At 39.0% G+C, this 15,745-nt stretch overlaps 1 protein-coding gene across 2 annotated transcripts in view; it reads left to right on the top strand.

Moving 5' to 3' along the window:
* LOC113029339 (cadherin-18) overlaps positions 1-15,745 on the top strand; it is a 94,327-nt gene that overhangs the window by 28,577 nt on the left and 50,005 nt on the right. For both annotated transcript variants that reach the window (XM_026180171.2, XM_080306187.1), the window contains one exon: positions 12,451-12,745. In XM_026180171.2, the coding sequence (XP_026035956.2) occupies positions 12,451-12,745 (295 nt within the window). The remainder of the gene's footprint in view (positions 1-12,450; positions 12,746-15,745) is intronic.

The following is a 15,745-nucleotide window of genomic DNA, read 5'->3' as shown; positions in this document are numbered from 1 at the left end:
AAGCTGATCAATATGTTTTTATATATTCTAAACGCAACGCAATTACTCTTTGACAAAAGAGAACAATTAACAAGCGGAAGCTGGGTTAAGTAAATTACACTTCAGAAAATTATACAACTATGTAGACAAGCCTTATTTCCAAGGTGCACTCCCTCCTCTTTTTGCTGAAGCACTCAACAATATTAGCACAATTTAGATACTTGGAGCCTCAACCATTTGCCTTCACTCACTATGACTGACTATGAGGCAGAGGCTTCAAGTTTTCAAAAGCTGATGTGCTCACATTTTCATTTCTCTCATTCAAATATCAAATTTAGCAGCGGTTAGAGGCAGAGCTGTTAAATTAGTGTCAGAGTTGCTTCCGGGACAGTGATAATCTTATTACTGTATATCAAGAAGTAAACCATCCTTCTGCGAAGACAACGACTCATTCCGTTTCCCCCCAGATGTCAAAATAGAGGACAACTATCAGGGCGGATCCGCGATGTGCATCGACGGCATGTCTTCAGCACGCCCCTCATCACCACCTCTTGATGTATGGTCATTAGGCGGGTGCTTCATCATCAGGGTTTACTGTGACTGTTACAAATCAATTTAATAGAAGGGGGTACTCAGAAGAGTTGATTGGGAGGGAGCATGGTCAAAATGTGGTGATAATCAGACAATCAAGCACACCCACATAAAAAGTGATTAAGTCCTCTTGAGTGGAGCATAAGAGCCGCGATTTAATCAAAAACAAACCCATCCCCTTCACTAATTGCAAATATGAAGCCAAGACATTGATTATCAGCAAGGGTGCATAGCCTCCTCATTTCTCTTTCCTTTCCAAGCCCCCACCCTCACCCCACTTGCCATGCACATTGTTGATGAAATAAATGTTCTTCGGTGTGACTCTCACCTTCAACTCCTGTGCATGCTTTAGAAAGACCTTCTTTCAACATCAAAGCAATGTTTCAGAAACAGCATGAACTAAATGTGTCTATTCTTTGTCTAGTGCTTTTCTGATTAACAGAGTTGTGAAACTACGACAGTGCACATTCACTGGTAAACAAAGATGTTGACCTAGAATTATGGACTCGCTGCTTTGTGTCCCACTAGTCCCCAGGCTGATTTAACTGGTCATAAAATTAACATGCGACTGAACATTAGCTTTCTGGAAAACCAGTTAGAAATAGGATAAGATTCATTTCTGGAAAAAGGTTGTATTTGACATGTAGTATGAAATCTGATCGAGAATTTTATGTACTTCGTTTTCTGTCTGCATGGAGAACATTCTTCTTCACTCAGTTGATATTGATTGGACATATCAGCTCCACAGTGGCTTCCTTTAAACAAACAGAGAAAACAAGAGAAGCTAGGCACATACATTATGTAGATCTCCACACTGAATACTACAAAGTCATTAGAAAGGGCATTCACCAATAATGCAATCCAACGAGACACATACATTATCAGGCTTTGTACAATGAATGGGATAGATCTAGTGAAGGAGAGAAAAGAAGTATAAGGGGGGAAACAGATGAAGGTCAAACTGCGTAGCCACTAATAATGTATCAGGATGGCACTCAGTAGAGTGTATCGCAGCTAGTGTGATGTAATTGTTAATAGGGCTGTTCGATATAACGATATATATTGGATGACGATATAAAAACGTCTATTGTTTCTTTTTCTTTCTTTTTTTTTTTTGGCCTGTCCCGTTTGGCTCTTTTGCCATCAGAATTGTTGTCTAAAGGCAAAGAAAGATGCCCAACGGATTTACTTTACCAAACTGACCATCCCAGCCTTGCCGTAATGGTCCATTTGATTCACCTTTTATTGTTTATTTTATTTTCACTTACTGAATACGGGACAGACTTGACTGGGGGAAAGAAGGGGAGAAAGAAAGAGGGAAAGAGAAACAGCTGAGAAGAGGGACGGGGGAGAAGGGCAAAAGACAAAAACCAACAGAACGGGCAGAGAAAAAAAAATGCATATATCAATCACCTGGATCACCTGCTGAGAAAGAAAAAAGAAAACAAGCAGAAGAGAACAAGAGTAATAGAATAAACAACATCACAATGATATATGGGAATATGACAGTAAATACTAAATGTTAAACATTATTGTGCAGCACATAAGATCAACAGAACACAGTGTGCTTTGAGGTAGGAGCCAAAAAGGGTGTAGTTTGTGGGTGTGATCACCCGTGTGTACACCTGTGAGCATGGACGCGCTTGTTTTTTGTTTTTTTTAAAAGGTTCCTTCATGTAATAATCTGCTAGAGGGTGTGGGGGGGCCACAGCCCCGTCCTCCAGGGCGTGAAGCAGGTGTGGAGGAGATCAAAACTCCAGACATCCAGAGGCCCCCAGAACACAAGAGACCAAGGAAGACCAACAGAGGGGCAGCTGCGCCACTGTCCCGGAAAGAGCTGAGGAGAGTCCCAGATGAGGGCTCACTCAGCAGCCGCGGAGCAGAAGCCAGGGGGAGTTGCAGTGACGCGCCCGTGAGCTCCGCCGGCAGCCAGCTGCGCCTGAGTGACCGAGCCCCAGGCCGAGAGGCTGGGGGCACCCCACCTCCGAAGTGGCCCGAGCGAGCCCCAGGCTCCAGGCCCCGATAAGCGGCCGCCAAGGAGTGAGCCGGCGTGTACCTGGACGCCCATCCCCGGACACAAAGAACCACCAACGCACCGATGTCTGAAGGGGTCCGCCACTGGCAGGGAAAGTGGTGGTAGGGGGAGATAGGCCTCCAAACCCTGGAGGGCCTGGGTCTATCGTTTCATTTTACGCTATCGTTTGTTTCGTGGTGTCGCAAAATAAACTGTTTCCGGCAATATTTTTTCATCGTCCTGATGGTCACTGTAGTGGCTATATTCATTTCTTAAAGTTCTCTCTTTCTCTTATATTTAATACTGTTGTTATGCGTTGTGGTTAGCAACAACGACAGTAACACCATCGCGTGTCCGCTTGTTTATGTTCCACAAACCTTTCACAATAAAGCTCAAGATCCTGTTGAGACTTTTCAAAATAAACTGAATCACTTGAAAGAGCAGATTATTTACGGATGAGAAGTAAAAAAAAAAAGAGCCGTCAGGTGCTAAAAAATAAACCTTAGACTCAAACGTTAGAAGAGGCTTTTCCCGGCAGCACGCCGTGTATTAAATACTCACAAAGAAAACTGCAGCCGTTACAACTTATGTCTAAAAATGTATAGTTTCATGCATCGGTAAAACACTCGACTCCAGCTACATGACGCGCAGCTTGAAACACTTCCTGCAAGTCGAGCTGCCCGAGATTCACAGAATTTACAGAAAATGTTACATTTTTGTGATTTATATCGTTATCGGGATGATAGAATTCTTATATGAGATTTTGGTCATATCGCACAGCCCTAATTGTTAAGATTCTGTTACTGTTTTATTTTAGGAAGTTGATATTTGCACACTCCATTTAAGTTCACAGGCAGGCTTTAAGTAATTTTCCCGTCTCCACCTGTAATGGGAGAAGAGTTATTCTGGTTTGATTTGCACACAGCTTCTAAGCCGTTTGCCTGATTGCTGCAGAACCAGGCAGTCATTCAGCTCTCTTTCTTCAGCAGAGAAGAATGGAAGGAAGAGAATTGTTGGCATGGTGGTTATGTCTAAGCCACAACTTAATGCCTTAATAGTTCATGTTCCAATATTTCATAAATTAAGACTTTTAATCTTTACCTATAATTTTTTTGCCGTTGCATTTAGAACTGTTTGTTCTCTGTATGTTGTTGGTTGAAAAATAGCTATGTAGGGGGACTAAACAGCTCCTAGATAATGTCCCTTTTAGTAGTAAAATCTGTTAATACATTGGATGATCAGTTGACAGAAAATTGCTAATTCAATATTTGATGGGTCAAGCTTAGGGATATGTGGTTTTGATGTGTTTCTTTCTCATTATAAAACAAAGGATTTAATATTTTTCAGTTGTGAAATCTGAATCTGTCAAATTTGTATTCACATCCGTTTGGTGTAAAGATTCATTGGCTCACTGTACCCTGTGAGTCAGCTAGTCTTCGAAGTCTTTCATGTCTACTTACTTGTACCTTTGAAATTACATTTCTAAAGCACAACCTTCACCCGAAAGTTTTGACAGAGCATGCTTGCCAGGTTAGGCTTGATGACTGGGCAGACAATGTCGATTTCATTCACATTTTTCACACCAACTGCAGATTGATACTTATACTGAGTTTTAATCAGCAGCACAGACACAGACTGGGACTTGACACTGCATTGACACTGATTGGGTCAGTCACTATAACGTGCAGAAAATTGTTCGAATTGAAAAAGTACACGGAAAATTACCTTCAGATGGAGAATGCACACCAGCCATTTTTGTTCTTACCACCATTGAAACGTTAGAGAATACAAAACATGAAGGTTTTTCATAGAGAAAGTTATAATCTTCTCATAAGAGACAACCCTGAGAACTATACCAAAAAAGAGGAGAACTGCTGTTTGAAGAAAATTAATCTATAGTGTCAGGACCTTCAAAAGTCACAAATTTCCTTTGGAGAGCCGATGTTTTTCTTCAATTTTTTTTAGGGACAAAAAGCAAGGCTTTGGCTGCAATAACCAAGGTATTGGATGCCATAGCCCCTGAGACATGGACCGTGGCTCAAGTCCAAAAAGTTTGACACCAAAGTGGATGTGAAAAAATAAAAGCACCAAGTGGAGGACAAGGAGCTGTTAGCCTAAGATTCAATTCAATTCAATTCAATTTTCATTTGTATAGTGCCAAATCACAACAGTTGCCTCAAGGCGCTTTGAGTAGAAAGCGACTGCTGTTGTATAACAAATATTAAACTAGGGCATAATCACTATTTTGTAGAAATGTTGCAGTTGTGGGACAGCTAATATTATGAAAGCCGAGAGTCTCTCATGAAGTGCGGAGAGTTCTCTATCAGAATATTTTAAAAGAAAAATGTACACTTAAGCCTTTCAGCTAAGATGTTGTATTCTTTTAAAATTGTGTTTATTTTATGAGCTTTTTTATTGTTGTTGGTTTTCAGACTATAAGTAAAATCAGGTAAGAAATTATTGAGGGATCACATATTTGTGTATGAAATATTTCTTTGCACAGTTTAAACACAGCAGTGGTTTTATTTATTGACTGTAAATACCAAGGCCCTGGTGCCAGTGTTACTAAGTGAATTTTTAAAGCTCTCCCGTTAATTTATATGAAGTTATGAAACTTTTTACACTTAACTCTTTTTTTTCCAGCCATTTTAAATTAGATATGATGAGAGGGTCCAGTAACAGGCAGCACGGTGGCACGGTGGTTAGCACTGTTGCCGCACAGCAAGAAGGTCCTGAGTTCAATTCCACCATCAGGCCGGGATCTTTCTGTGTGGAGTTTGCATGTTCTCCCCGTGTTTGCGTGGGTTCCCTCCGGGTACTCCGGCTTCCTCCCACCGTCCAAAGACATGCAGCTTGTGGGGATAGGTTAATTGATTAATCCAAATTGCCACTAGGTGTGAGTGTGAATGGTTGTCTGTCCCTATGTGTTAGCCCTGCGACAGCCTGGCGACCTGTCCAGGGTGTACCCCGCTTTTCGCCCTATGACAGCTGGGATAGGCTCCAGCGCCCCCCGCGACCCTGAAAAGGATAAGCGGAAGCGAATGGATGGATGGATGGGTCCAGTAACTTAATTATTATAGCAGATGATGATAATAATAATAATAATAATAATAATAATAATAATAATAATAATAATAATAATAAATGTTACAAATTAGTTTTGTTGTTGTAGTAACATTTTTGGGTACACAATTTCTTTGAACCTAACGATAAAAATCAGTTTAAATGTGGCACGTACTCATCAGAAATATTGCTACCATTAAGTGTATGTATGTGAGCATGGTGAGTTGTGGGGCATTTTGGAGCATGAACTAAATTAAATCACCAAAGAATGAACAGTCGCAGATGGAAAGCCACAGAGGGAGAGAGAAGGCTAAATGAGCTGGAGTGGCTTTTATCCTGGCTCCCCAGACCAGATATGCCAAATCAGCTGATTACTTCAGCTGAGCTTTGCCATGGTGTGTTCAGGGACATCTACATAGAAAGACAGGTGCTGTCCACATATTTAGACAGGGTTTGTTAGACAGGGTCCTTTTAAAGGGAGGGTAAAGTATGAAACCACATTTGTAAGGCTACATAACTGTGTGACCCTCTTATTAATTAATTCTACTTGTAAAGATTTAATAAATACACCAGAAGAATTGTGTGAAAAGTGAAAAGTGTGTGAGTGTGTGAATGTGTGTGTGTGAATGGGTGGATGACTGGATGTGTAAAGTGCTTTGGGGTCCTTAGGGACTAGTAAAGCGCTATATAAATACAGGCCATTTACCAATTGCACATTAGCAACAATAAATATAATTAAACCAGCTATAACTCAACACAGCAATCTTATATTACAACAAAAACAAATCAAAAATAAGCAAAAGAAAAGAAAAATACTGCAAATACTATACTATTTGATTATTTTGATCAGTTGTTAATGTGAACCCTTTCAAAGGCTGGTAGTCAGCTGGTAATCTGACAGGGCTCGTCAGTGTGGAGCATTTATATGCTACCCAGGATTGCATGAGTTACACAGGGCGCTGTGGTTTCTCCCACCATCAAAAAATGTGCCAAGATTATGCTGCCTGTCTCATCCCAAGACACTCGCGGAAAACACATTTCAAATATGTTTCCTGGTTAAATGTTATATGCAGGTGTAGAAGAAATTGTTCGTGTGCTGCTCAGTTATTGTAATTTGCGGGTGCAATTTTTCACATCATGCTTTAGTAACTCATAATTTGTAATTTGAGAATTTCTATTTGTCATCAACTCTGACAGACTAAATGGGCGATTCTGTTACTGTAATCATAAGTTACAGCTTTAGTTTGATTACGTCTGACCCATTAACTTTATTATGCTTTCCAGCATGACTACAATGAGTAAAATCCATGTTTAATGTTGCAGAACTTATGTTCTAGCTGCAGATTTCTTTCAGGTTGGAGGATCCCTCTCTTCCTCAAATCTCTTCTCTTCCTGTAATTGGCTTGACAGTACCAAAAGTAAACTGGTTGGCTCTGAGTACCAATTAGCTTGTGAACACAAACAGTTGCAAGCCACTCTCAAGAATGAGTCTACGTAGCCCAAACTGTGAAAATATACAGCATGTTGACAAAAGAAAGTGAAGATACGCTATAGATACCGGGTTGCTCCTGTGGGCATATGATGAAAGCACAAGGTTGGTTTTCTTTGACATTGGAGTGTTTTCGCTATGCAGCTTTAGAGCTCCAGACTCTGTTGATCTCTTTAAACTCCTCAGAAATGCATTTCCAGCTGCCAGCCACATGCCAATCATCTATTCGACTAGTCTTTAATATAGTCACCAGTGGAGGCAGAGAGATAAACACAATCCTGTTTTGATGGCCTGTGGATGAAAAGAATTCCTCAAAGATTTTGTGCAGAGATATCAAAACAACAAGGTTTAGAGGTTATATTTCACCTTCCTCATAAATTCTTGGACCTTTCCTGGCAGCATTTGTGAAAGATTGTCATGCATTTTCATTTATTATTTACTGCAAGACTTGGACATTGCCATCATTTTCAATCCCCCATCATCTGGATTGCCACACATGGTCTTGATGTATGCTAAGTTCACATCAAGCCCACTCTGTGGTTTAACAAAATTGACACTAATTGCATTAAGGCAGGATGTCATGAAATTTTCCGTGTGATCAAAATTAATGAAGTATAAATAAAATATTCCAACACTGAAGGCGGAATGTAGTGGAAGCACCCACTGCAGAGAAATAAAGCCTAGTTTTCAAAATAGTGTGACAGCAAATTGCCACAAGCTTGTTTTGGTACAGTTAGGGGAGGAAATATGTGAAGTATAAATGTCCCCCTTAATAGCAGTGATGGGGACCATAAAGGGACAGTGGTAAAGTCAGGGTACCGTCCTGGGTAAAGTCTATTAAGTTTCACGGTATTTACGATTAAATAGGTTATCAGACTTTTTAAAATAATGTTGATTTAAACCCCAAAGTAGGCAGATTTTGTAAAATTACTCGACATTTGGGTGATTTGGATCACCTGTGGCCTGGAAGGGAAAATAATATCTAGGGGAAAAAAGTTTGAAAGTCCACCTCTATGTTTAGAAACTATTTATTTCTGTTTATGGTATAATGGATGGTTACCTACAGCAATGTTATGATTCACCCAGAATTCATCCAAATCAACAAAATGAAGGGACAAAAATGAAGGGACGGGGCTATTTTTTGAACATGAATACATTTGAAAAGCTGATCTTTTCACATGAGGATCAAGTCCACTCACACCCTCTCACTTTAATACATACACCTTGCTAATTCCAGGTCATCTTTTGAACTGTTTTCATTCTTTTTGGTACAGATTCAACAAGGTGCTGGAAACATTTTTTAGAGATTTTGGTCTATTGTGACTGTGTCATGCAGTTGCTGCAGATTTGTTAGCTGAACATCCATAATGCAAGTCTACTGTTCCACCACATCCCAAAGGTGCTCTACTGGAGTGAGAGCTGATGACTGTGGAAGGCATTTGTGAACTCATTGTCATGTTCAACAAACAAGTTTGAGAAGATTTGAGCTTTGGGACATGGTTTTTTATCTCGTTAGAAGCAGCTGTCAGAATGCTGACACGGTCAGCAACAATACTCAGGTAGGCTGAGGTGTTTAAAATATTGTTTAGGGAGGGAATAAGGAGGGAATAGGGAGCCCAGAGTGTGCCAAGAAATTATCCCCTGCACCATTATACCACCACTGTTAGCCTGAACTGTTGATGCCCAGAAGGATGGATCCATCCTTTCATGTCGTGCCAAGTTCTGACCCTGCCATCCAAAAGTTGCAGCAGAAATCAAGAATCGTCAGACCAGGCGACATTTTTTTTTTTCAATCTTTGCAAATTGTTAGCAGTTCTCATTTGACAGGAGTGGCGCATGGTGTGGTTTTCTACAACTGTAGCTCCTGTGCTTCCATTTCCCATTGCTCTACATTCAGAGAAGCGTTTCTGCATACTTTCGTTTAACAAGTTGTGTATTATTCACTGTTGCCTTTCTATCAGCTGTGACCTCTGGCATCAACAAAAAACTGCCATACACTGGATACGTTCTCTTTTTCAGATCATTCTCCATAAACACTGGCACAAACAACCATGCCACATTCAAAGTCATGTAAATCCACTGTTTCCCTTATTCTGATGCTCAGTTTGAACTTTAGCACATCGTGTTGACTATGTCTACATTCTTAAATGCACTGAATTGCTGCCAAGCTGGAAATCAACTTGCATTAACAAGCAGTTGTACAGATGCAAAAAGTGGCCGATGAGTAAATGTTATAAACTCTGAAATATTAAATGTAATGAAGGGAAAATTTACCTCAGTTATATTTTGCTGAACACCTATGGTTGTGATTTACTTTTTATAGCAGAACCGTGTCTTCTAAGGCAGCAAGGTAAATGGACTAGAGAAACTCTAAAAATGCTGAAGAGACCATATTTGTTAGCAGAGAAGGTTGGGGAGCTTGAACATGTTGATGATCAAAATGGACAGACTATTTATCAAAGGCATTGCATGTGCTACATGTCTATCATGAAGATGAGTCAAGACCACTTACCATACTGAGCAGGCATCCTTATTGCTCATTAAACTCCTTTGATTTAAACGTTCATTGTCTTATTGTTTTATTCTCAGCTGCTGTACTTTGAGCCTATGGTGTTTATGTAACGACCCGCAACCTGTTAACAATCATTCGTCATCCATAGATTTTGGAAGGCAATCATCACCATGTGCATCATTGGTTTGTGCTTTTGCCAAGCATAATATATTAACTCCTTCAAAACAAGTCAATGGCTAAATTAGCAGTCTGACTGGAGGCAAAATTGTTTATGAGCTGGAGCAGAGTGCTGCTTGATAGAAGCGAATACGTGCATGTTGAAGATATAGAATTGAACTGTTAAGTAATATCTGTAATTCTCTATGTTTGAATTATTTAATATATTGGGTGATTCGATTATCCTTCTACAGCCAACACTTGAAGCTAATATTTCTAAATTGCTGGAACTGAATTAAAAGTGGGTCAAATCATGTCTGAAAAGTAACTTGTGTCCACTAGTATGTGGACACATCCTGATTTCTTGCTTTGTAGGTTCATATTAGTACAATCAAGAAGCTGATTAACCACCTAATTCAACAGGATCTTTGACTGCTTATCTAATTACAGGCTTGATATTTACCACAGAAAGGACAGTCAGCTCTCATCAAGAGTCAGGCTGCAACCAGCTGCAGCTTTCTAATTAGTCATTTATTTGCTAGTCCAGGTTTTGATTAGATGTGGCCAGAGGACCTCTGCTGAGGACATGTTAAATAACTCTGTGTATTCTATAACGATTGTACATTTTAGACTATGTGTCCTTCTTTGCTATTTTAATTCAGCTTTTCTTTTACTCACATGAAAGTGAAAATAGAGCAGCGCTTTAACATCACATGTCCTATTGCATGTTACAGGGAGGTTATACAGCTTTTCTTGTGGTGCAAAAAGCAAACACAAAAAAGACACAATATGATGAGTCTTAGTCAATAACGAGTGCACTCCTAAATGCGCTCAATGAATTGAATGGTAAGATGAATTGCTACTATATTTAGGTTACTTTGAAAATGGGCTGTCTTGTCTTCAGTTCTGCACTTCAAAACATTTTAGCTGTGTCCTAATTCAGACGCTGCACCAGTCCTTTTTCTCCCCCCCCCCCACAATAAAATCAAAGCTGCTAGCTGGCCACTTATTAAAAATCCTTGATAGCACATTACCAACACTTTCATATACACTAAAAATAATCACTTTAATTATTTATAGAAATAAACAATTCTTTGTCAAATGATTTTCAGTATAAGCCTTTGTGACTCTTACTTTGTAAAATGATACAGCCAGAAAGCTAAATACTTGTACCAGTTATGTTCCATTGGTTTAAAGTTCTCATTAATGTCTTGTGCTAATACAAAAGCAACTGCTTCACAGTAATGTTGCTCCAGTGTTTCTATGAGAGCCTTACTGCTTCTTTATCTCATCTAGGAAATGGGTCTAATTGCTGTGGTTTGAGAGGGTGTGCTATGCAGAGGGTTTTCTATCTTATTTGGTTTAGGTTTGTATTATAATACTGCATATACTGTACATTATCATCATTTGGTCCTTGTCAAACTGAATTTGGGAGAGTGTGTTCCATCTCAAGGACAAAAAGGTTGATATTCTTAAGCTGACAAAGCACTGAGGAAATTCTTTATTGCGTTCAGTGTTTTTAAGTTTCATATCGCTGAGCCCAAACTCGATATGTCAGTGGAGAAGGTTATTTGTTGACAAACTAGTTTAGGCATCTAAGGCTTTGACTTGTGTCTCCCTGGAAACACTGCTGCTGCACCCCTGCAAATCAAACAAGTCCCAGCTTGTTTCTTGTCTGTGTTTGCAATTTTTTAATAAATACTGATTTTTTTTTACGTTTTTTCTTTAGCGTGTCTATGATTTACCCTCTGTGGTCCTCTGTTAGGAACTGTTGGTGACTGTGAAAATTTAGTGCTATGACAGATGCTGCTAATTGTCATTGAACAGAAATGTGACTGTGATTTATTACTTCTCAGCTAAAAATAGTTAATGTGAGAAATCTTTTCCACTGATCCACTGAAAATATCAGTTTGTATGAGTTTATGTTCTTTCACCTTTTGTGTTGTGCTGCTTACTATTTAGTCTTTACAACTAATATAAATTATTTATCTAGTGCATACGTGCCTACATCTATGTGTCTCCATAGACTAAATCTTCCCTCAAACCAGATGCTTTTTTTATTGCTTAAAGATGAAAAAATTAAATTGTTTAAATCTGAATCTTAATACCATCATATCCTTCTTTTGACATTCTGTAAAATAGTAAAATGTTATTCATATCTAACTGCCTGCTGAGCTGTGGGGATAAAAATCTTAACCCTTTTGGTAACAATTATGGCTTAATAAGTGGCTTGGTTTTCTCTTCTTCTCTCCCCTGGTGAGAAAGAAGAGCAGCTTTGGAAGGATTGTCCCCCAAAAACTTCAATCTCCAAGGATGCATTACTTTAGCACGAGCCAGAGAAAGGATTTTCAAGTTAGATGTTACAATTCTAATACTAATTTTAATATTTTTCAACAGTATTTTATCAGTTTTTCTACAGATCATTTCCAAGACTCCAAAGCCTTCATGTTACTAAGACCAAAATCTGCAGATATTCCAATTAATTTCATGATGAAGTTGTAATTAAAATGAGAAAAGCTTAAAACAGACTTTAAGTGTGCCTTAGTAATTTTATCTTGCAGGTATTTTGCAGTTGTTAAGAAGAAATTTGACTTTGCACTGTTTTTTCTCCATATTCACACACACTTTGTCTGTTTTTCATTCCAGCTTCACTCAAACTCAGACAAAGGTGATGGATCTGTCAGGTACATTCTGAGCGGCGAAGGAGCTGGGACTATATTTATCATCGATGAGGTGACAGGGGATATTCATGCCACTAAGAGCTTGGATCGGGAGCGGAAAACACATTATGTCCTCCATGCGCAAGCATTGGACCGTAACACAGAGGAGGCCCTGGAACCAAAGTCAGAATTCATCATCAAAGTACAAGACATCAATGACAATGCACCCAAATTTCCAGATGGACCCTTTGTAGCTTCGGTCCCTGAGATGTCTGAAGTGGGTGAGTAGCTCTTCAAAATATACTGGACCTTCAAGTGATTGTTCTCTACTGCCAATAGCAGTAAGCCTCCATTTGAATGGTTTGAGAGATGAAAAACTTTTGTTGCTTTTCAAATCTTCTTCATGTTTATAATCCTTTTTAATCCATCATCTTAAAAAAAGAAAAAAACGTAAAACAAAACAATAAATTACAGTTAGATCTTTGCCTTTACACACTAAAGTACAACCCAAAGCTCCAACAAGTTGGATTTAAAGATATAAGTGTGAAGAACCACTATCAAATATGTCATTACCCCATGCAGCATTCTGGTTTGTCCTCTGCGATAATGTTCTCCAGAATGTTTGATGTTCTGTAAGCCAGCAAAGTCCTCTTTCTCATCTTTGTTTTCTGGTTGCTGCGATGGTTTCCGTCCCTGGTGGGCAGGTCTTTACAAAGCACTCAATAGTGGCTCTGCAGCAAGTCTTCCATATCACGGAGAAAAGTAAAGCCTCTATCCACCTCCACCGAGACAGCGTCCCATACGCATAGCATCTTGTGGCGAACATCGATGTTGTATGTCTTTACTCTCTTGTTCTGTTTTTAGGTTGTGTGAACAATAGCCACCATTTTCTCAGTCCAGTGGATTCTGCCTCAAGACACAATAGCTCAAAAAGGTTACTCTAATATTTCACAACACTCTTTCAAAATATGTAGGTTGTCCAAATGGTAGACAAACTGCTGTCAGAGCAATTTTACTCGGTATACAATGTGATAATAAATTCTTGGCGCTGACAGTTTGTTGAAAACATTCCATTTCTATCCATCTGTCTAAAGGAATCTCCTGAGTTACTGGAAAATTCTTTAAACAGAAAATTAATAACTTCATCAGCTCCATGCAGGAGCGAGACGGAAATGTGATAAAAGAAATTAAATATGCAAACCCCAGCAGACCTGTACGCTCCCTCTTTATAAACAGTCAATATCTTCCTGGTTGTGTTCATGATTATTCATGGCAGGCCTCATGAACATATATTTCTAGTCAGTATATTTCTTTCTCAGAAGTGTCAGGCGCATGCCTTAATCTCTTTTGAGAGTGTGCTTTAGCACTCTATGCTGTGATACCTTGTTTACAGACTATCATTAGGTTTTTGGGTCCAGTTTTAAGTACATTAAAGGGAGAGTCTTCCCCTTACACATGTTTTAAACTCCACATGAAACGGTCGTAATTAAAAAAAATTCAGCAGTTGCTGTAATCGTCAGCACAAATTAATTCATTATAGGTTAATGAAAACAGCACTAATTTCTGTATTGGCATCCTTAGTTTAGTTCTAACAAGACTTCTTATTCTAAAGTTCCCATGTTCGCTGCAAACTTCGTCATCGGTTACACAATAAGAATCAATCACCATTGATGACCCAAGGGAGGAAATCAAGGACTGTGAAGAGGAAAATAATTAGCCTTTTTTCCCCCCCACCCTCTCTTTTGCTCATGTCCATTAAAGTAATTCCTCTTTGGTTTGGCATCTGCAGCATCAAATCGGCTGTAACAATCAACTGTCATCACACTCTAAAGCGCTAATCCCCCTGCATTTGTCAATACCGGAGCTCCCAAGTGTGGGAAAGGGCTGTCTTGGAGTATAGCAACTAATTGGTTGTGATGTTCTTTTTCCTGTCTAAATTGATCAGCTGGGCATGCTCCAGGTTGTCCAACTGTTTCATTCCTTTTATTTAATTGAACAGTTATATTTTGAGTACAAGATGAAAGGAGTATCAATTTCCTGCTTTATCTTTCCCACTTGAGATGGAGTTATAGTTGCTCTTTTCTTTAAAGGGAAAAGTTAGTGGTTTCAAAACCCAAAGGCTTGGATAGCCCCCTGTTTAAATGAATAGTTTAGATTAAATGCGTGTTATTGGGAATATAAATCTTATTGATAAGAATGTTAAGCAGAATCTCACAATCAGGTAAGTCTTAAACTCTTAATGAGCATAATAAAATGTAATGCTTGTACGCATTTGACTTATTTTTTTTTTTTATCTCTTGCTATTTCCAGTAGATGCTGTTATCTATGAGAAAGCACAGATACATTTTGTTCTAATGTACTTGTAGCACATGTTGTTTTTGCTTTCACATTTCAAGTTAATTTATCCCAAACTAGGAAAGAAGCTAACACAAGAGACGTGACTCAGGTTGTGAGAATAATCTACTGGTAACCTCATTATCCAGTTTCACAGTCAGACGAGCCTTTATCCCTTTAAAGTTAATTTGTTGTCCCGTATGACAGAAATATTGCTAAAATCTTTAAATAAGGTAATGAAATTAGATGTAAAAATTGTAAACAGGGTTTAGGTTAAGCAATGTTTTCCATAGTTCAGCTGGTAAAAGTTTCCAGCCTCCACTTTAGTTAGAGTGGTTGTGTAAGACATGATGGTCAAGCAGCCACCAGCTATTTGTGGTGTAAAAGTGTTAATCCCTTGGAAGACTGTAACATGAAATGAAGGCACAGTGACCTTAAAAGTCCTGAAAAAAAAACAGATTTCCATTTAACTTCTCTGTTCTTTTAGAAATGAGATTTAAGTGTTCATTTTCTGCTGAGTACAATCAGAACTCATCAAGTTAATAACTGTAAATATACGGTACATATATACACTGAGTACTTGAACACTTGAGTTGAAGTGCGTTGTGAGCAAAGCCAAGCACACTGTACAGTGTATTAGGGCAGCATAATGAGTGCATTATCACTCAGAATATGCGTTAACACGAACCCGTTACCGCCTCTTCCAGCAGCCGTACACACAAAAACATTATATATGCTATTCCTGTGGGGACACTCCCTCATATAATGCAGCCTTTAGCCCCTTAACCCTACCTTAACCACCATAAATTAGAATCTAACCTGAACATTAATTCTAAACGTAATCCTGAAATGAAGTCTTTACCCTCAAAAAACGCAGTCTGGTCCAGTCTGCATGGCTCCGTTTGCAGTCAGTTTAAAGTCTCTACTGGGATATTACAGCAAAACAT

This window comes from Astatotilapia calliptera, chromosome 9 (assembly GCF_964374335.1).
Source record: "Astatotilapia calliptera chromosome 9, fAstCal68.1, whole genome shotgun sequence".
NCBI lineage: Eukaryota > Metazoa > Chordata > Actinopteri > Cichliformes > Cichlidae > Astatotilapia > Astatotilapia calliptera.
This window is presented reverse-complemented; position numbering and strand designations above follow the sequence as displayed.